Below are 23,326 nucleotides of genomic sequence, written 5' to 3'. Positions count from 1 at the left end.
TGAAAAAATCAGAAAAGAAATAAAAAAATACATAGAAACAAATGACAACAAAAACACAACAACCCAAAACCTATGGGACGCGGCAAAAGCAGTTCTAAGAGGGAAGTTTATAGCAATTCAATCTCACCTCAAGAAACAAGAAAAATCTCAAATAAACACTCTAACCCTACACTTAAAACAACAGAGAAAGAAGAACAAAGAAAACCCAAAGTCAGTAGAAGGAAAGAAATCATAAAGATCAGATCAGAAATAAATGAAAAAGAAATGAAGGAAACAATAGCAAAGATCAACAAAACTAAAAGCTGGTTCGAGAAGATAAACAAAATTGATAAACCCTTAGCCAGACCCATCAAGAAAAAAAGGGAGAGGACGCAAATCAGTAACATTAGAAATGAAAAAGGAGAAATCACAACTGAAACTGAAGAAATACAAAGGATTATAAGAGACTACTACAAACAACTATATGCCAATAAAATAGACAACAACAAAGAAATGGACAAATTCTTGGAAACATACAATTTTCCAAGACTGAACCAGGAAGAATTAGGAAATATAAACAGACCTATCACAAGTAATAAAATCGAAACCGTGATTAAAAATCTTCCAACAAACAAAAGTCCAGGATCAGATGGCCTCACAGACGAATTCTATCAAACATTTAGAGAAGAGCTAACACCCATCCTTCTCAAACTCTTCCAAAAAATTGCAGAGGGAGAAACACTCCCAAATTCATTCTATGAAGCCACCATCGCACTGATACCAAAACCAGAAAAAGACATCACAAAAAAAGAAAATTATAGACCAATATCACTGATGAACATAGATGCAAACTGAACAAAATACTAGCTAACAGAATCCAACAACACCAATTTATGATAAAAACTCTCCAGAAAATGGGCATAGAGGGAAACTACCTCAACATAATAAAGGCCATATATGACAAACCCACAGCAATCATCATACTCAATGGTGAAAAACTGAAAGCATGTCCACTAAGATCAGGAACAAGACAAGGATGTCCACTCTCGCCACTCTTATTCAACATAGTTTTGGAAGTCACGGCAATCAGAGAAGAAAAATAAATAAAAGGAATCCGGGGCTTCCCTGGTGGCGCGGTGGTTGGGAGTCTGCCTGCTAATGCAGGGGACACGGGTTCGAGCCCTGGTCTGGGAGGATCCCACATGCCGCGGAGCGGCTGGGCCCGTGGGCCACGGCTGCTGAGCCTGAGCGTCTGGAGCCTGTGCCCCGCGACGGGAGGGGCCGCGATGGTGGGGGGCCCGCGCGCCGCGATGAAGAGCGGTCCCCGCACCGCGGTGAAGAGTGGCCCCCGCTTGCCTCAACTAGAGAAAGCCCTCGCATGAACCGAAGACCCAACACAGCCAAAAAAAAATAAAATAAATAAATAAATAAATAAATAAAGTAGCTATAAAAAAGAAAAGTGCTTTTAAAAAAAAAATAAATAAATAAAAAAAAAATAAAAAAAAAAAATAAAAGGAATCCAAATTGGAAAAGAAGTAAAATTGTTACTGTTTGCAGATGACACGATACTATACGTAGAAAATCCTAAAAATGCTACCAGAAAACTACTAGAACTAACCAATGGATTTGGTAAGGTTGCAGGATACAAAATTAATGCACAGAATCTCTGGCATTCCTATACACGAAGCAACGAAAAATCAGAAAGAGAAGTTAAGGAAACAATCCCATTTACCATCGCAACAAAAAGAATAAAATACCTAGGAATAAACCTGCCTAAGGAGGTGAAAGACTTGTACTCAGAAAACTATAAAACACTGATGAAAGAAATCAAAGATGATACAAACAGATGGAGAAATATACCATGTTCTTGGATTGGAAGAATCAATATTGTGAAAATGACTATACTACCCAAAGCAATCTACAGATTCAGTGCAATCCCTATCAAACTACCAATGGCATTCTTCACAGAATTAGAACAAAAAATTTTACAATTCATATGGAAACACAGAAGACCCCGAATAGCCAAAGCAATCTTGAGAAAGAAAAATGGAGTTGGAGGAATCAGGCTCCCTGACTTCAAACTATACCACAAAGCTACAGTAATCAAGACAGTATGGTACTGGCACCAAAACAGAAATATAGATCAATGGTAGAGGACAGAATGCCCAGAGATAAACCCATGCACATATGGTCACCTAATTTATGACAAAGGAGGCAAGAGCATACAGTGGAGAAAAGACAGCCTCTTCCATATGTGGTGCTGGGAAAACTGAACAGCTACATGTGAAAGAATGAAATTAGAACACTACCTAACACCATACACAAAAATAAACTCCAAATGGATTAAAGACCTAAATGAAAGACTAGACTCTATAAAATTCTTAGAGGAAAACATAGGAAAAACACACTTTGACATAAAATACAGCAAGATCTTTTTTGACCCACCTTTCAGAGTAAAGGAAATAAAAACAAAAATAAACAAATGGGACTTAATTAAACTTAAAAGCTTTTGCACAGCAAGGAAAACCATAAACAAGACAAAAAGACAGCCCTCAGAATGGGAGAAAATATTTGCAAATGAAACAACACACAAAGGATTAATCTCTAAAATATACAAACAGCTTATGGAGCTCAATATCAAAAAAACAAACAATCCAATTAAAAAATGGGCAGAAGACCTAAATAGACATTTCACTAAGGAAGACATACAGATGGCCAAGAGGCACATGAAAAGCTGCTCAACATCACTAATTATTAGAGAAATGCAAATCAGAACTACAATGAGGTATCACCTCGCTCTGGTCAGAATGGCCATTATCAAAAAATCTAGAAACAATAAATGCTGGAGAGGGTGTGGTGAAAAGGGAACCCTCCTGCACTGTTGGTGGGGATGTAAATTGATACAACCACTATGGAAAACAGTATGAAGGTTCCTTAAAAAACTAAAAATAGAACTACCATATGACCCAGCAATCCCACTACTGGGTATATACCCTGAGAAAACCATAATTCAAAAAGAGTCATGTACCACAATGTTCATTGCAGCACTATTTACAATAGCCAGGACATGGAAGCAACCTAAGTGTCCATTGACAGATGAATGGATAAAGAAGATGTGGCAAATATATACAATGGAATATTAGCCATCAAAAGAAACAAAATTGAGTGATTTGTAGTGAGGTGGATGGACCCAGAGTCTGTCATACAGAGTGAAGTAAGTCAGAAAGAGAAAAACTAATACCGTATGCTAACACATATATATGGAATCTAAAAAAAAAAAAAGGTACTGATGAACCTAGTTGCAGGGCAGGAAGAAAGATGTAGACATAGAGAATGGACCTGAGGACACAGGGTGGGAGGGGGAAGCTGGGGCAAAGTGAGAGTAGCATCGACATATATACACTACTGAATGTAAAATAGTTAGCTAGTGGGAAGCAGCAGCATAGCACAGGGAGATCAGCTCGGTGCTCTGCAATGACCTAGAGGAGTGGGATAGGGAGGATGGGAGGGAGGCTCAAGAGGGAGAGGATATGGGGACACATGTATGCATATGGCTAATTCACTCTGGTGTACAAGAGAAACTAACAGTACTGTGAAGCAATTATACTCTAATAAAGATCTATTAAAAAAATAAAAAGCTTAAAAAATAAACATTTATAAGAATATTAAGCTAAAACTATAACAACACTAAGTGATCCCTATGACATTATAACAACCTGGACATGTTTAAATAGTGCTCGCTCAAGCAGGAGAAATGTGAATATGTATGCCTAAAGGTTAAGAACTCAAGAAACTTCAACTGGTGACAGTAAGCTAATTCAAAACAACGTTATATACATACAAGTGGTCTACGGAAATGTTCTAATCTTAATTGGTTTATGTGCTCTTAAAAATTTGATCATTCTAAAACTTTCCTCTATTTGTTTCAAATCTTCTCATATCACTAAGTGAAGTTGTCACGGTAAAAATATCTCAAGAGGGGCTTCCCTGGTGGCGCAGTGGTTGAGAATCTGCCTGCCAATGCAGGGGACACAGGTTCGAGCCCTGGTCTGGGAAGATCCCACATGCCGCGGAGCAACTGGGCCCGTGAGCCACAATTACTGAGCCTGCGCGTCTGGAGCCTGTGCTTCGCAACAAGAGAGGACGCAATAGTGAGAGGCCCGCGCACCGCGATGAAGAGTGGCCCCCACTTGCCGCAACTAGAGAAAGCCCTCGCACAGAAACGAAGACCCAACACAGCCATAAAAAAAAAAAAAACAAAAACAAAACTCAAGAGGACTTAAGCCTTAAATTTCCAACATTGAAATAAATGATAAGCATTTTTTTGTCCTTCCTCCAAAAAAGGGGGCACTGTTATTTGTTCTTCCATTTTCTCTAGAGTGTCACTTTCTTTCTGTTTTAGAGATTACAATAAACCCCACAAGATGAATTTATATTCAAAAGCATGAAAATACTTAGATTACAGTAGTATCTCCTCTTTAGTTTGAATCTTACAAACTTGTAATCTATATGAATTGAGAGTTCTTTTTTTTCTACTAACAAAAATGTTCAGAAGAAAAACGACAATGTAAGAAAGATTTTAATAAGAATATGAGAAGAATAAAAAAGCAGGAATGAGTTGAAAATAGTAATTAGTAATTTATTCTCTCTTTCATTAACAATTTTAGGTAATCCTTAAACTGTGTGACTAACACATAGCACCACAACACTAAGTAACTTTACATGGTTGGGTTTATAAAGATAGTGACTAAAACACTATTGAGATAGTGTGCTTGTTCCCAAGATTAAGCTGTCACATGGGGAAAGGTGCTGGCCTACAAGGACTAACATAAGAACATGAACTACTGTCCATGCTTTCTCCTTCAACTCTCCAGAAATACTGGTCTTTATTTTTAAATTTTTTGACAAGGTGATACAGTCACAAAAATCAAGCAGTATAAAAAAGGTTATAGTGAAAAGTCTGGCTCTCACCTTCACCCCTGTCCATCATCATTAACCCAGTTCCCTCAACCTTTTCCCCATAAAAATTTTTATTGGTTTCTTGTATATTCTTTCAGAGATTCATTACAAGTTTATTTAAAAGTTCCTTATTAAAATAAAATAGGATACATATACTTCACAAATTGTAATGTTTTTCTTTGTATTATTTATCTCAATTCAACATGACCTAAATAATGCCTGACTACACTCTCTCAATGCCTTCATGCAGTCTTGGGTTCAAGGCTGACCCAAGGATTTACGTGAGCAGTATCTCAAATAAAGCAAGAGAATGGTGAGCAAAGGAGACAACAATAGCTAGTGGTTAAAAAGCCGCAAACAACAGACATATAATTAATCCATAATCCCATCAGCAACACCAAGACAAAAGAACTAGTTTTTTAAAGTTCCTAGCACAGTACCTATTACACATCATATATACTGCATTAAATATCTGTTCAATGAATCAATCAATCAATCTTCTTCAAGGCTATCTTTGCAAGTTTGGGGATGGGCAGGTGAATAGGTAGGTAGGAATTAACAACAGGAGAGTCAAGAAATTTTGTACAAAGCTGCCTTTCAAATGTTTAGAAGTTGCTATGATTATTTTGGAAAAGGTAATCCAATGGTATGATTTTGATGCCTGTGAATCTATAAGAAAATTCACTGAAAGAAAGTATCAGTCCAAAATTTCCTCAGACACAGGCCACTTGAAAAACATCCTTCCAAATGATAATATGACAAGCCCAAATTATAATTAGATATTTAATACTTATGCTTACCATAGCGTATTGGCTTAGCTACTTCAAATTCAGACTTATGTAGAGCCGTATTTTTATTGTATATATCATTTTACTGTACATTGCAGTCCCTTTTACAAAATTTACAGCATATTCAGTCTTTCTTTGATAAAAGAATTCCCTTTAAACTAGACTTTCTGACATAATCGTACACAATATTGATTCACTCCAAGACTTAAAAAAATATTTAGCATATTATTAGTATACTCAAAATTAACCTATTAGCAAGGATACAGATATATCTGGTATAAAATAAAACCTCTGGACTCAAGCACTTATTTTTTATTATGGGCTGAAAATAAAAATAGAGTGATTAAGCATCAAATAAGTGGTCACAGAAATGTAGCATAAGGATAGTATATTTGTAGTTGGAATGATCAGGAGACACAGTAAGGAGGCAGCTTTTAAGGTGAAGCAAGAAACGCTAGTCTCAAGGAACAGAAGATGGGGTAGGGCCTTCAGCCAGGAAAATAGTGGAGAGTCAACACAGGAGCTTGGTACGTTAAAATATCTAAGGCAGGGAATGGCAAACTATGGTCCATGGGCCAAATCCAGTCCACTGCTTGTTTTTATACGGCCTGTGGGCTACCAATGGTTTTCACATTTTTAAATGGCTGAAAAAAACAAATCAAAAGAACTTTATGACACACAAAAATTATAAAATTCATATAATAAAGTGCTATGGGCACACAGCCATGCCATGCCCATTCATTTACCTGTTCTCTATCTATGACTGCTTTCACACTACAAGGCAGAGTTGAGTAGTTGCAACAGAAACCATGTGAATCACAAGGCCTAAAATATTTACTATCTGGCCCTTTAGAGAAAAAGTTTGCCAACCTCTTCTCTTAGGAAGGCCTATGTGGCTGAAGCACTGTGAGTGAGGGGCTGGGTGGAGAAAGAAACTAGAGAGGTAAAGAGGGGCATGCAAGCCATGAAAAAGATTTGGGTCTATATTCTAAGAGGAATGGGGAAGCCATTAGAGAATTTTAAGTAGGAAAGTGATGATCAGATATGCATTTTGAAAAGCTCATTCTGGTTGTCATAATGGTAACCAGTGTTAGGAGATAAGTAAGGAGGCTAATGTAGTAAGTAGTTCAAGCAAAGTATGAACACAGCTTAGACTATGGGGCTGGAAAAATAAAGAGGCTGGGCAAGATTATTTCTGAGATTCCCCTCCAGCTCTAAAATTTTAAGAATCACAGGAGTTTACAAGTCTGGTTTTGCAACTTTCCAGGGTATTTCCAATTATCAAAAACAGTTCTCAAAACTGTTATGCTATGAACAGCTTTCTAATAGGTAGTAAGAAATATGCCAACAGAGCATTAGGTATCGAAAAAGTTTGGAAATTACTGCAGGATAAATGATCACCCCCACCATTAGAATGCTTTCTAAAATATAGTTTGTATTTTTTATAAGTTGGAAAGGACTACTTTTATGAAATTTACAATTAAAGAATTTACAGATAATACAATATAAATTAACACAGTGGGGAATAAACACAAATACTGCTCAAGTACATTTTCAGTGTACTTTCTTTCCTATAATGTAGTAATGACAAAACAAAGAACATACCTGCTACATTCTAACAATGTAACTTTAAGGCGGCCTTCAGTAAGTGCCCATTGTTGTATATGGATATGCTCTTCATCATCTTCTTCGAATCCTTGCAAGGTTTGGAATGGGAAAAACGGCTTAAACCTGACAAAAGTAAAGATAAGTCTAAATTTCTGAATAATAAACACCACACTTTAAAGCGTAATAACAAAACCTACCTGTAGGAAAACAACACAGAACAAACATCTAATACTGCATGTGCCCTATAAAACCAGAGCTTACCACACTCCCCCATAACTGGCAGCAAATAGTGCCTTCTTGGTGGCACCCAGACTTCCTGGTTTTTTGGCATGCCCTCATTGACAAGGCAAGACACCTAGAACAAAGGAAAAGAAAATCTAGAAGCCACCAGTGGGCCCTGAAACTTGGGTGGGACAGGAGAGAGATTCTTTCTGGACCCGATGGGAAGAGTGTTCCTACAGTAAAAGATCAAAATTCAGAATGCAATGTTCCATGGAAACAATAAAATTGGATAGCGATTAGTACTAGATAATGATAAATAATAATAATAACAACAACAACAATTAACAGCAGCAAAGGTATTTATCAGAGATGTTTACTATTTGCCAGGCAGTGTGCTAAGAGCTTTACATGCTTTATATCTTATTCAATGCTCAAAATCCTGAGTGGGCAATATGATTAGCTTCCCTCTCCAGATGAAAAGAGTGAGGGTTAGAAAGGTTAAAGAATTTGTTCAACATTACACAGTGAGTGGCATAACCAGAATTCAAGCTAGTTTGACTAGTTGACTACGTAACACTTCAGTTACCTATGAATTATTCAGGTCTTTATGTGCTCACTGTTAATACTCTTGGGTTTTATGTAGAAGCTTGTGGTGAGTTATAAACTGTAAGCTTTAAAAACTTTAATTTGAAACATAATTCATACTCCTCCATTAAAGCAAAGGACAAAGAAAATGAGAAAATTGGGCTTGAGGGCCTATAGTTTTCAACTAACCCTACACGCTGTCACTAGACATGACATTTGTCTGCTCAAAAGCTTTAATGCCTTCTCACTAACCACACACAGTATAAAAGATAGTCAAAAGTTCTTGGTTTCATATTCAAGGTCTACCACAATTAATCTTTCCAATGGTATTTTTCCTTATTAGAAACCTTCCAATCTAGGAAGTGTAGTCACCTCATGTACCCAGAAGATGCCATGCATATTCCTGCTTTCAAGCCTTTTGTACCAACTGGAGGTTTTCCCTATTCCTCAAAGCCTACCCAAACCCTAAACACTTTCTATAATCAGCTTTAGGTCCTACATCACAGCAGACCACATGCACTGCTTTCACTCTTCTTTATCTTGCAGTCATTTAAATTGCTGGGCACTTATGCCTTGAAATCTCAAATGTGACCTGGTTTCACAATTATCTTTACCCCTCACACACACTATCAGGACTGAAGTATGTATTGATCTGATTTATAAAAATCCAACATAAAAAATGAAACAAACATTTAGAAAATATGAATAGCCCACAACAATTTATACTGAAAGATACTGATAGAGGGAGAAATACTATTTTACGGTTTCCCAATGAACAGGATTAAAGAAAAAATTCTTAGGGAAAGATAAGGAGGTATACAGACCATGCTCAGTGCTTTTCTCTTGCTTCTGGAAACAGATGGAAAACAGAAAGCCCCTTTAGTTTCCTAATTTCCATTGAAATCATTTGATTCAGACAGACTGGCACCAAATTTTTGAGAGGAAAAAAGGAAACTACATTTATCATGTTAATACGATGTTGTAGCTGAGTGTTTTTAATAAACAAGCCTTATGGCTCCTGAAGAACATATAACTGTCACTCTATTAAAAAAAAATCACAAAAAGCACTACATACACTAGCAACTTTGAATATAATAATCCAAGTTTGCTAAATCACAGCTGCTCTATGAATCAACTTTTCTTGTCAAGTATAGCCCTAAAATTTGATTAAAAAATTTCTCACAGGTGTGTGACTTCAATGTGATAAGTAGTAAAGTCTAATTTGGGGGCTTCCCTGGTGGTGCAGTGGTTAAGAATCTGCCTGGCAATGCAGGGGACACGGGTTCGAGCCCTGGTCTGGGAGGATCCCACATGCTGCGGAGCAACTAAGCCCGTGAGCCACAACTACTGAGCCTGCGCGTCTGGAGCCTGTGCTCCGCAACAGGAGAGGCCGCAACAGTGAGAGGCCCGCGCACCACGATGAGGAGTGGCCCCCGCTTGCCACAGCTGGAGAAAGCCCTCGCACAGAAACGAAGACCCAACACAGCCAAAAATAAATATAAATAAATAAATAAAAAATTTTAAAAAAAAAAGTCTAATTTGGGTTTATTAATGCTTCTAGGGGGTTTGCTAAAAGGATTTATGCACAAAAATAAACTAAAATCAGAAAAAATGTATTCCATTTTAAAATAACACACTAAACAGTGGGATAGAGCTACTTGTTCAACATCCTCTCACCATACACAAAAATAAACTCAAAATGGCTTAAAGACTTAAACATAAGACATGAGACCATAAAACTCCTAGAAGAGAACATAGGCAAAACATTCTCCGACATAAATCGTACCAATGTTTTCATAGGTCAGTCTTCCAAGGCAATAGAAATAAAAATGAAAATAAACAAATGGGACCTAACCAAACTTACAAGCTTTTTTGCACAGCAAAGGAAACCATAAACAAAACAAAAAGACAACCTATAGAATGGAAGAAAACATTTGCAAATGATGCGACCGACAAGGGCTTAATTTCCAAAATTTACAAACAGCTCATACAACTCAACAACAACAAAAACAACCCAATCGAAAAATGGGCAAAAGTTCTAAAGAGACATTTCTCCAAAGAAGAAATACAGATGGCCAATAGGCATATGAAAGGATGCTCAACACTGCTAATTATTAGAGAAATGCAAATCAAAATTACAATTAGGTACCACCTCACACTGGTCAGAATAACCATCATTAAAAAGTCTACAAGTAACAAATGCTGGGGAGGCTGTGGAGAAAAGGGAACCCTCCTACCCTGTTGATGGGAATATAAGTTGGTGCAGCCACTGTGGGAAACAGTATGGAGGTTCCTCAGAAAACTAAAAATAGAATTACCATATGATCCAGCAATCCCACTCCTGGGCATATATCCAGACAAAACTATAATTCAAAAAAATACATGCACCCTTATGTTCACAGTAGCACTATTCACAACAGCCAAGACATGGAAACAACCTAAATGTCCATTGACAGATGAATGGATAAAGAAGATGTGCTAAATATATACAATGGACTACTACTCAGCCATAAAAAAGAACAAAATAATGCCATTTGCAGCAACATGGATGCAACTAGAAATTATCATACTAACTGAAGTAAGTCAGAAAGAGAAAGACAGATACCATATGATATAACTTATATGTGGAATCTAAAATATGACACAAATGAACCTATCTATGAAACAGAAACAGAACCACGGACAGAGAGAACAGACTGGTGGTTGTCAAGGGGGAGAGGGTTGGGGGAGGTATGGAGTTGGAGGTTGGGGTTAGCAGATGTAAGTTTTTATATATAGAATGGATAAACAACAAGGTCTTACTGTATAGCACAGGGAACTATATTCAATAGCCTGTGATAAACCATAATGGAAAAGAATGTCTATGCGTATAACTGAGTCACTCTGCTGTACAGCAGTAATTAACACAACATTGTAAATCAACTATACATCAATAAAACAAAACAAAAGCTATTTGTTCAAGCTACTAAACAGAAACCAAACATTCACAAAGAACACTTGGTTTTCAAAACTTTTAGTCCAAGTCTTTAAATAGCCCAAACTCATAAAGGAATTCAAACAATGAAGTAGGCTACTTCTATCCCTTCCTTTTATCTTCCCATCATACCACAGAATCCTTCCTTCATTAGCCTATATCTCCTGTGAACCTATCAACTTAAAAATGTCATTGTTTTCTCACTCAAGTTCCCTTTCTTTTCCCCTCACTCAAACCTTCTTTTACAAGCTATCTGTACTTCCTCTTGTAGAAAACTTTAAAAACCAACCTGGGAAGATGGACTTTTATAATGACAGCATGAGACACTCCATTGACCTGCTCCCAGTGAAGCTGGTGAAATTATTAAAACAAATATTAAAGCCTCTGGAAATGGTCCTAAGGGCAAACAAAGAAATTTCCATTCAAGAAAACCTATAGAAATATGGTAAGAAAGGTGAGAGTCTGTGGTGTTAGAGCCAAGATTGCTCAGCAGGGAAGAGATTCCACTCTGGACTGCTGAAGCGAAGAACACAGGCTGCCTCACTTCCCCAGCACCCTGTCAGAGGGCTTTCTTCCTGGTTAAGAGCAGGGCATCAATGTTTCTCATCTGGTCCTCGACCACCTATTACTAGGCTAAGTTCCGGGAAAGAATGGTCAAGAAGTTGGGAGCTCCTTTCTTTGACCGAGTTCCCACTTGAGAAAGAGAGACTCTACCTTGGGCACAGCACACTAAGAATACTGAGGCCTTGATTGTCCTTGCCCTGGCTCATGAAACAGTGCTTCTATGCCAAGAGAGGCAAGCCAAGAGAACCTCAGGCTGCTACCACCCCTCATCCCACCTCCATCTAGTGTCCAACAGCTAGAGTGGGGGTTTCACTCACAGAGAAGCTTGCCATTGTCCCCAACCCTAGCTCCAGAGCCCTGGCTCAAAGATTTTGCTGAGGGAGAAGGAGAGGGAAAGGCAGGACATAAAACAGCTCCTAAACTCTTCCCACACTTTGATTGGATTTGTGTGTAGAACAATGTCCCAGGGCATTGTTGAAAACAAAAGGCACAATGTCAGAGACTTAACACTCCACTAAAATAATCCAGGCAAATCACTAAAACACAAATAAATAAATAATAAATCTGGGGAGAGGGGGACCAGTATCCAGAGTTACTACAATATATTATCTAAAATATTTGGTTTCCAACAAAACTTATGAGGCATATAAAGAAACAGGAAAGCATGATCCATAAAGCAGAAAGAAAGCAGTCAACACAAACTGCCAGTTAAAGTGACCAGGTATTGGACTTAACAGAAAAAGACTTCAAAATAGCCCTTACAAATACGTTCACAAAAAATTTTTTAAAGCATGATTAAAGAAGTAAAGGGAGGTATTATGACAATGTCACATCAAATATATAATATCAATAGATATAAGCATAATTTTTAAAAAAAACAAGTGGAAATTCTGGAGTTGAAAAATACAATAGGGACTTCCTTGGGGCGCAGTGGTTAAGAATCCACCTGCCAACACAGGGGACACAGGTTCAATCCCTGATCTGGGAAGATCCCACATGCCACGGAGCAACTAGGCCCGTGTGCCACAACTACTGAGCCCGTGCACCACAACTACTGAAGCCTGCACACCTAGAGCCCGTGCACTGCAACAGGAGAAGCCACCGCAATGAGGAGTCTGTGCACCACAACGAAGAGTAGCCCCCGCTCACCACAACCAGAGAAAGCCCGCGTGCAGCAACAAAGACCCAAAGCGGCCAAAAAATAAATAAAATTTAAAAAAAAAGTACAATGCAATTTTGAAGTTCACCAAAAGGGTTCTGAATAGTAGATATGAATTGTCAGAAGAAAAAAAAAGTAGTGAATTCAAAGACAGAGCAACAGAGGTTATGTAAGCCAAAGAACAGAGGAAAAAAAATGAAGAAAAATAAACTGAGCCTTAGAGAAATGATACCATTAAGTATACTAACATACACATAAAGGGAGTGCCAGCAGGAGGGGAGGGGAGAAGAGAGAGAAGAGCAGAAAAAATATTCAAATAGAGGTAGGTAGCTAGTAAGCCCCAAAGCCACAAATTATGTGATTTCATTCTTATGAAAATCCAGAATAGAGAAATCTACAGAGACAGAAAGTAATCAGTGGTTGCTTAGGGTTGGGGGTGGTAGGTGGGCTAGGAGGATGATAGGTTGAGGGTATGGGGTTTTGTTTTTGAGGTGATAAAAATGTTCTAAAATGACTGTGGTGATAGTTGTAATATATCTGTGAATGTACTAAAAACCACTGAATTGTAGGTTTAAATAGGTGAATTATATGGAGTATGAATTATATCTCAATAAAGCTACTTTAAAAAAAACTTAACCCAGTTACCCAGAGATAATTGCTCTTGTCATTGCTTTGGTATGTAAATGTTTAGTTAGAATTATCTGATTAAAGAAACAAAACCATAAATGACACAGCTCCATTAAAATAACTTAAAGCCCCTTTTAAGGCTTACGAAAAACACAGATTTGTTGAATGGCTACCATACCAGGTACTGACTGTATAAAGCATTTATTTGCTCACTTAATCCCCCCAAACCAGGCATTAGCACACTGTACATTAGGAAGCAGTCCTAGAGGTCTCACAAACACTATACACTGGAGCCAAAACTGGAACCTATATTAGTTTCCTAGCACTGCCACAACAGAATATCACAGACTGGGTGGCTTAAAAAACAGAAATTTATTTTCTCACAGTGGAAGTCTAAGATCAAGGTGCCAAGAGGGCTGGTTTCTGGTAAAACCTCTCTCCTTGCTTACAGACAGACACCTTCTTGCTGTATCCTCTCACGACTTTTTTCTCTGCACGCATACTCCTGGTATCTCTTCCTTTTCTTTTAAGGACACCAGTCCTATTGGATTAGAGCTCCATCCTTATGACCTCATTTAACTTAAATTACCTCCTTAAAGGTCTTATAACCTCAAATACAGTTACACTGAGGGTTAGGGCTTCAACATTTTGGGGGACACAATTTGTCCATAAAAGAACTCAAATATAACTCTGGAGCCTCGTCTATAGTTCCTGAGGCTGATTTGACTACCGACCTGCTGGAATACATGCTCTAAACCTGGTCTGAAGTTATCTGACAAGGATGGTCATGGTTTCACATATATTACTGTGCTTGATCCTCACTCACAATAACATGGTGAGGCACGGTTGCAAATCATTTCCCCATTTCACACAACAGGTTCAGAGAGTACAAAGAGCCTTGCTGCAGGACTGCATACTTTATTAAAAAGTTATATGAAGATACATGCCAGCAAAATGAGGGCCTAAAGCAAGAAAGAAGAAAGTGATCCAGAAAATAATGGCTCCAAGTCAAGAAGGCAATGATGTCCTAAACCCAGATGACAGAGGTCTGGCAAAGCAAGAGAGAAGTCCAATTTGGGGAAGGTGATGAAAACTCCAAGAAGGAGATCTCCAGGAAATAGAGAATGAATAGAAGAGGCAGAAGACATGAGAAGGAAGAGGTTCATTTTTTCAATTAAAGCTTGAAGATTTGGTTAAGGCAACTTGGTAAGAGAATAAAAAAGAATTCAAACTTGACTCTAGGAACATAGTGCTTTAATGGCATAAAGATTTTGAAACTGGAATATAGAAAAGGAAGCATAAACTTGCATATTAGGCAGCTCTGCAATAAAAAAATTGTATAGACGTAACAATAACATAAATATTTCAATCAAGGAAGATTTAAGTCTGAAAAGAACATAAATGTTATTATATATAAATAAGGATATAGTTCAATGAATGAATTGAAAATAGTGACATAACTAGATTGGGAAAAGACAGAAGGGAAGGTGAGAGAGGATATCACTTAGCTAAATCTTCATCTATCTTAGCAGGAAGTCAATCAATAGAAAATATCTAAAGTCGCTGAATCAAGACAGCTGTATGACTTCGTTGAGCAAAATATAGGTAACATCATAATTAATTACTATAGCTAACATTTACTGAGTACTTACCACATAATAAAAGTCATTATATTTATTAATTCTCACAATTCTATGAGATAGGTACTATAATTAATCTCCATTTTGTAGATGAGGAAATTGAGACACAGGTTAAATAACTTGTTCAAGGTTACACAGTTAATAAGTAGTGAAGCCAAGAAAAGAATCTAAGCAGCCTGGCTTCAAAACCTGTGTTATTAATCACTGCCTCTTAAAAGTTGTTAAAAATAGAAATAGTACTTATGGTTGCTTCTGAAGAGTGTGACCTAGGCGAGGAAAGTAGAGGGTTTAGGGAAGTAATTGTTGATTTTAATTCTAAGTCCTTCTGTTATATTTGATTTTTAAATTATGTACATTAACTCAAATGAAAAGACAGACAATATCAAATGTTGAAAATGATGTGAAACTGCTAGTGTGCCGTAACTACCTTGAAAACTGTGTGGCAATTATCTGCTACACAGGGATAGATGCTTAACCTATGACCCAGCAATCCTAGATATCCAATAGAAATATGCATAAATGTTCACCAAAAAACATGTATAAGAATATTCATAACAGCAATATCCAACTGTCCATCAACAATAGAAGGGATAAATTGAGGTACATGTGGAAGACGCCACAGCAAATATAATAAACAAACTACATCAATACACAATAACATGAATTAATCTCACAAACATACTGTTGAGTCAAAGAAGTTAGAAAAACGATGAGTGTAAACACTATGGCTCAATTTATGTACAGTTAAGAAACAGGCACCTCCCTGCCCTGCACCCAGAGCAATGGTGGTAACAAGTCAGGATAGTAGTTACTCTTAGGCAGAGCAGGGAAGGTAGCGTAGCATATGAGGGACTTTCTGGTTGCTGGTAATAATTCTATTCCTTGTTCTGAATGCTGTTTTGTTCATTTTGTAAAAATTCATTGAACTAAATTTTTACAGTTAGTGTACTTTTTAAGCAGTGAGTTACACTTCAGTAAAAGTTTAAAAGAAAAAACATGTTTAATTTAAAAATATGTGTTACTCTGATAACATTTTTAAAATACATATTTAAAATTTTACACCTACAAGAGACGCCAAGCCTTCTTCTCATATGTGGATCTGAGATACTCTTTTTTAACATCTAAAATATGTTTTTGCTCCAAGATGTTTCTTCAAGACTGTTCTATAAGCACCCTGAATGCCAGCTGGTGACATCTCCATCACATGGCAGCAGTAAAACCGTTTGCAAACACTGTGATCTTTAGAGAAAAAGGGTTTACTACAAACCCAATATAAAAATATTCTGCAGTCTAAATCTACTCTTAACTTCAGCATGGGTTCTTGTGTCCTTGCCAAAATAATAAATCTGCTAGTTTTCAACTCAATAAAAGGGAAAACTTTCTAACAATTAGAGCCAGTCAAAAAGGACACAACTGTCTCAATGCACTGCATGCCTTCTATCTCTAAAAATATTCAGGTAGAGGTTGGATGAGGCTTCGTCAAGGAGGGAAGGTGTTGTATAAAGAACACAAAATTTAGGGCTTCCCTGGTGGCACAGTGGTTGAGAGTCTGCCTGCCAGTGCAGGCGACACGGGTTCGGGCCCTGTCTGGGAAGATCCCACATGCCGCGGAGCGGCTGGGCCCGTGAGCCACAGCTGCTGAGCCTGTGCGTCTGGAGCCTGTGCTCCGCAACGGGAGAGGCCGCAACGGTGAGAGGCCCACGCACCTCGATGAAGAGTGGCCCCCGCTTGCCGCAACTGGGGAAAGCCCTTGCACAGAAGCGAAGACCCAACACAGCCAAAAAATAAATAAAAAAAAAAAGAACACAAAATTTAGAATCATACAAACAAACATAGATTATGGTCCCAACTCCTTAGAGATTTGTTTCAGAATAATCAAGGGAGGGGAGCGTGGGAAGATACAGATGATCATAAGTGGCCACAAGTTAATGATTGTCTGGCTACATATAATGGGGGTTCACTGAATTCTTAACTTTTGAGTAAGTTTGAAATTTCCCATAATGGAGAATTAGAAGAAGTTTGTTGTGTATACTAAAACAACTTGGGTTCTCTCCTCCTGTTTCCTTTCTCTTCTATATTTTCCTTAGCAACATCATTTGCTCTCACTGCTTCTACAAATTCCATATATTTATGCTTAAAAGTAAACGGAACACCTTTTCTTCCAACTTGCTCCTCCTCTCCTGTTTTACTGGCACCACTGATTTCATAGACTCTAAGAAACCTGAAGTTACCTTTTACTTCCCCCTTTCTCACAACCAACCAGTTCCACCTCCACTTCCCCAACTTCATATTGCTAAAATATGTCTTCTACTTTTCTTCTGTGTTCCCCACTGGCTTGGTTCAGGTTTTCAACGATTACTTAGAATTTTATGACTTCTAAAATTGTGTTTCCTCTTCTTAAAAAAGACTATTTTCCTGTATTTATTTATTTTTATTTTTTATTTTTTAATGAACATTTAAGGTTCATATACAAAACCTAACAGAGCAATAAGTCAATCATGAAATAAAATGGAAAATAACTCATTTACAATTTCTCACCACTGGAGCACTACACACTGGCTGCAGTGAGGTATGGTCAGTGTTCCAGACAGTGGATGCTCAGGCCAAATGCCAAGACTGTCATCACACTACTTTTTGTTTTAAGATCTTTTCTTTCTTGGTCATTGTTCAGTTAGTGGGGGGAGTCGGAGGGAGAGAAGTAAGTTTCATTCCCACCCCCCCCAAAAAATATTTTTTAAGCAGTTAAATTTTTCCTTGGGGAAACATTGTATCTGTTAATCTAACATACCATATATTTCTGTTATTAAATGTCTGCATAAATATTTGTTTATTCTATTTCTTAACATAAGATCATGCAGCACTTTTAATTTCAGAACAGTAAGAATTATCAAAGGTAATTAGTTTTGTACATAAATGCCCACAGTTTCTTTTTCAATGAAAAATGTGCTCTTTGTGAAATTTGTTCCTTGTGAGAGTTGGTGAAGTAATAATCATTGAGTATTTCCTAAAATATTTATTTGCTGGGAAAATTTGTATGAAATGACATTCAAAGTATAAAAAACATTGTTAGGTAACACTTGGAACAGTTAAAAATATATTTGTTTGTAAACTATCAATGTAAGATACTGAGCATCTGAGTGTCAGAGCCATTGTCTCCTGTTTTTCTAGAAAGTGGCTTGATTTATCAATGTGACATCTTTGAAACATCTGACATTATATATAGAAACATCAAGGCAATATTATTTGTACATATTATTAAACATGCAAAAATTTCCTGAAAGATAGTGCCCAAATAAGGGAGGTCTCCAAGCTCAACCTCTCCTTGGTGCCCGTCACTGAACATATGGCTGTCTTGGAGTTTGGGAGCATGGCAGCTCATTTTGGAGAGGTAGCCCCTTTAATCACTGGCTCCCTATTCAAATATGTTGCCCAGTAAACTAGGTTGAAAGTGCCAAACAGGACTGGGAATATAATTCGGGACATTTTGTCGATCTTGCTGATGCTGTTGTAAGTCTTTTTGTTTTCAGAAGTCTTGTCTTCAGGTTTTACTGAGGCTGAAGAGGCATTTGAGGTCCCTGCAGGGAGGGGCCTGCTCCTTTGCGATGTTTTGGGGGTAGGTCATCTTCCCAGTAGTATAAGCATTTGTTGATTTATTTAGTGTAAGTTCACACTCCTTTTTCTTGATCTTGGCTGCTTCCAAGGCTTTTTTGCCATCCCAGGCCCAGCCTCTCTTTGTGAAATAGTTGACAGTGGCAAACTCGATCAGCGCAGAGAACACAAAAGCGTAGCACACGGCTATGAACCAGTCCACGGCCGTCGCATAAGCCACTTTGGGCAGAGAGTTCCGGGCACTGATGCTGAGGGTTGTCATGGTCAGCACCGTGGTCAACCCAAACACTGTCCTGGCTGGGAATGATTCTCGGTTCAGCCAAAAGGACACTTGCGACAAGATCACAGTCATTATGCAGGGGAGATAGGTCTGGATGACAAAGTACCTGATCTTCCTCTTCAGATGGAAACGAGCCGTCATGATTGTGTATTCACCTTTGCTGGTGCTGATGTTCTTCTCTGTGCCCACTGTCTGCCCCATCAGGTGGTACTGGTTCAGCCTGGAGCCATCTTCTGCCACCACCACCGACTTGGTTGTGCCGTTGGTCCAGACATAGACAACTGTGGAATTAGGATATGCATAGCTGCCAAATTTCAGAGGGCAGGCATGGGCATCCATCGGGAAGTCTTCAAGTTGCACTGGGCACTCTGCCGAGATGGTCAAGCACATGGTGTACAGCAGGGTGGCATCATCCTCCAGCCACAGCAGCTGGTTGGGCGTGGTCATGTTGTGGGTGATGGACTTCTTCCCATTGTGGAAGAAGGTGTCTGGAGTCCAGATTTTGCTGGCAAGGAGGTTGTTGAGAGGCGGCGCTGCATGAGACCTTCAAACCGAAGCCTTTCGTCTTTCCAGCTTTGTCAGAAAAACATGTCTATGGTGCATTCCATTTCCGTGTCAGACACCGGGCCGAAGCTGGTGACGTAGATGTCCGTTCTCACCTGAGTGATACGCTCTCCGAGCCCAGGCCTCAGTCTGTTGTAGCCATCCAGGAGCCCATCCAAGACCCTGGTGAATATTTTGATGTTGTCATTGGTTTCATCTTTTACAGAACTGGTTGGCATTTGTGAAAAGCCAAAGTGACTGGCTAAGTTCATGGAAATACAAAACAGAAGGCGGTTTTTGATCATGATAAAGCAAGAGAACATTCCATTGTCCATTCCCAATAAGAATAATCGCTGAAGCAGATGAATTTGGAAGAATAACTGTTCCTTTCTCCACCTTGATCTTGAAGCTTTCTGAAATATTTGCCACGCGTTCGAAGTCCGCAAGCTACTCCTTGTTCTGCAAGGTGCCTGCGCGCCGGCCCAGGAAGGCAAGCCGTTGGCGAGGGTGCATCCTCCTCCTCCTCCCCTCCTCCTCCTCCGCCTGCTCTCAACCAGCTGGCAGGAGCGGAAGGCCAGTGCGGAGTCACCGCCCCATCCCGCCAGCGCGAACTTCCCCAGTCCTCCCGGGCCGAAAGGCTCTGGTGCTCCCCAGCGCTCCCGCCGCCGCCCTGCGGCTCCGCTCCGCAACCGCAACCGAGGCCACGCTCTGCCCTGCTGCAGACCCCTCCGCCAAAAGACTATTTCCTTAACCGAGAACAAAAGTCTGTGTCTTTTATTTTCTTTAATAAAACGCTACCTCACAGGATTATTACAAAGATTTAGGGAGTTCATACATGTGAAGCACCTCGTAGAATTCCCAGCATGTAACAGGTACACAAATCCTGGTTTTCTTCCTTCTCTGTGCTTGAGTCTCATCAAACTGGCTTCCTTACTGAATCCCTAAAGATATCATACAGTGTCCTGATTCTGTTCCTTTGCTATTTCTCCTACCTACACTGAACTTCCATCCCATCTTCCTATGTCTAAAGCTACACTATCCCTTAACAATCAGCTCAAATGTCATCTCATCCCTTCAACAAATATGTTTACTGTATTCTAGAGAGACCAATCAAAGTCAGGCACTCAGAGACTACTGTCTTATTTCAGGGTCAGGAATACAAGCGGCACTACATCCTGCCTAAGGAAGAGAGTAGAGCAAGTAGATATAAATTAGGCAATTGGGAATTCTGTGTGGTTTTTGCCTTTCAGTCTGACAGTCTTGACTCTCTCACATTAGGAACTAGGAAACGTAAGTGTGCTCCCAAATCTCCTAAACCAAATATATAAACTAGATAAATCAGTGGTGATCGTTTCAGAATGTGCCTTCATTAACGTTCTTCAGAGGCACCTCGGTGGTCCTTTAAATAATGAGTTCTTCTGCTGCATTTAAATATCATCACAAACCTCTATTAGCCATAACTTGTATGGTGCACATTATTATGCCAAGTATGGCACACTAATACAAAACTACATGTAACTAGAAAGAAAACAAAGTACAAACAGTTCGAAACATTCTTAATTTTCTATATTCGTAAACCATGAACCTAAATTTCAAATCTATTTTACGTAGACAATTCAACTGATATTACATTAAAAAGACAATTCATACAGCAAGCCCCTCCACACTTAGCAAGGTTAACACAGCCACATTTTCTCCTGAGAGATGTGTCTGCCTGCTAATCACTCTGATCCCATAACTAGCCTCACATGGTAAGCTCCTTATCACTATTCAAGTTCTCCTTCAGAGTTACCTCCTCTCTAACCAGCACCCCTACCCCCCACCATCTGGTCATTGGTTCCCCATCTGTGTTCTAAAAGCACTTTATACACACTTCTGTTATGCCACTAATCACCCCATTTACATGTCTGTCTCTCTGTAGTTCTCCCACACCTCCCACTGCTCCCAACTAAATAGGGAGTTGCCTGAGGAGAGGAAACATATATGGCAGGTAGTACAGAACTGTGGTAAGAGCAGACTCTGTAGCCAGACAGCTTGGCTTGGGATCCCATTCTGCTGCTTCGTAGCAATGTGACCCTGAGCAAACTCTTGCCTTTAAGCCTCAGTTTCCTCATATGCAGAAGGAGGATAATAATTACACCAACCTCACAGTGCTGTTATAAGAATTACATGAAATAATGTAAAGCACTTAGCATCCCTCACTTCTCAGCTTCTTTGTGACATGGTAGTTTAAAGCAGTGTTAAGGACACAGGTTTTAGTTAGGGCTTGGTTTTGAATTTTAGGTCCAATACTTATTAGCTTTGAGACCTTGGGCAAGCTATTTCAACTTTGAGAGCCTCAGTCTCTTCATCTGTAAAAGTAGGATAATAATTAGCACCTATGTTAGGGTTACTGTAAGGATTAGACGAGAAAGTTCACATAAAGCATCTGGCACAGTGAAGTGCTCTGGAAATATTTCCTATCAAACTTTCTATTTATTTATTTGAAGCCTGGTCTCCTAGAGACATGTCAGACAGCAAACTTCTTCCCTTCCACAAGGAACCATATCAGGACTCAGCATTCGCCACGTATGATGTTCAAGGTTATAGCTGTTTGTCTTCCTTGGACTTCAGATTTCCTATGGCCATGACTTCAGTCACTATACTAGTTGTCCTTTGTGAGGATATAAACTTGCAAGTGCAAGGAAACAAGTTAATAATAGCCAGTGCGCTTTCCTACCTTAGGTATCACCTTTAAACCTCCGTGTCATTAAGCTTTTTAACTAAGGCTTATATTAAACTGAATATATTAAGAAACTGACTTAAGGAGAAACCCATGCAGAATTGTTCTATTTATGGAATTCCTTGGTGTGCACTAGGCTGACAAAGTTCATACTTGGGAAAATGATTTTAATTTCTGTACTCCTAGGGAGAAAAAAGTACTCCTAAGTGGTAATGAAACTAAAACAAACAAGGATAACAAATATTGTTACAAAGAAACTTCTCCCACCTGCTCATCCATACACCGTCTACCTAATATGAAAGGTTCACTTTTATCTAAACTCCTAATTCTGCACAGACTGATCAAGATCTAAAATGCTTCAAAATTTTCTGAAGCGGTTTTATATATACGTCGAACAGGAGTGATAATAGAGGCTGTAAGTCCCTCATAACAGAACTCAATAGCTGGTGACTCAAAGATGAGTCAATGTTAACTGATCTCCTATGCAGGAGAGAGATAAAGTATCAAATGAGATGAGTGGCTCAGGGAACCAAAGTAATTCTCTTGACCATGTCTAAAAAATCACCTATCTTTTTATGTTCATCACAACCTACAATGTGAAGGTCTCTTACCGTAGCCTATGATCAATTAAATTGAAACTCTCAGCTTTCACAAAGCTACAAAAAGGGCAGAACAATGAGAATTGTCCTCAAATCCCAATTCCTTCTATTCCTCTCTACCAGCTTTCCAATACATGCCTTGGAATAAGGGAACATAAAAATTACCACTTTATACGACTCTAGCACATTTACAAATTACATAATAATTTCATAGACATCCTTGATTCTCATAACTCATAACAATGTACAGCATTATAAGTCTTATTTTACATGTGAAAAAACTAAGGATGAGGAAGTTCAAGTAATAGCTTTCTGTGATCACATAGTAAATGGTACAGTCAAAACTGCAACACATCCGCCCAGCCCTGTGCTCCTTACAACACCAAGATGTACAAGCAACACTATAAAGCAACAAAAAATAATGTATGTATTTAATATTCATTAAAGCTGACTCAGAAAAGGGAGGCA

The 23,326-nt window shown here is 38.7% G+C and overlaps 1 protein-coding gene and 1 pseudogene across 1 annotated transcript in view; both read right to left on the bottom strand.

Moving 5' to 3' along the window:
- PDZD8 (PDZ domain containing 8) overlaps positions 1-23,326 on the bottom strand; it is a 94,288-nt gene that overhangs the window by 52,731 nt on the left and 18,231 nt on the right. The window contains exon 2 of the mRNA XM_059899129.1: positions 7,332-7,457. Within this exon, the coding sequence (XP_059755112.1) occupies positions 7,332-7,457 (126 nt within the window). The remainder of the gene's footprint in view (positions 1-7,331; positions 7,458-23,326) is intronic.
- Positions 18,481-19,887, bottom strand: LOC132350487 (gamma-aminobutyric acid receptor subunit alpha-5-like; annotated as a pseudogene).

The sequence above is a fragment of the Balaenoptera ricei genome, chromosome 16, assembly GCF_028023285.1.
Source record: "Balaenoptera ricei isolate mBalRic1 chromosome 16, mBalRic1.hap2, whole genome shotgun sequence".
NCBI lineage: Eukaryota > Metazoa > Chordata > Mammalia > Artiodactyla > Balaenopteridae > Balaenoptera > Balaenoptera ricei.
Note: the sequence above shows the minus strand (reverse complement) of the source record. Positions and strands in the feature narration are given on the sequence as shown.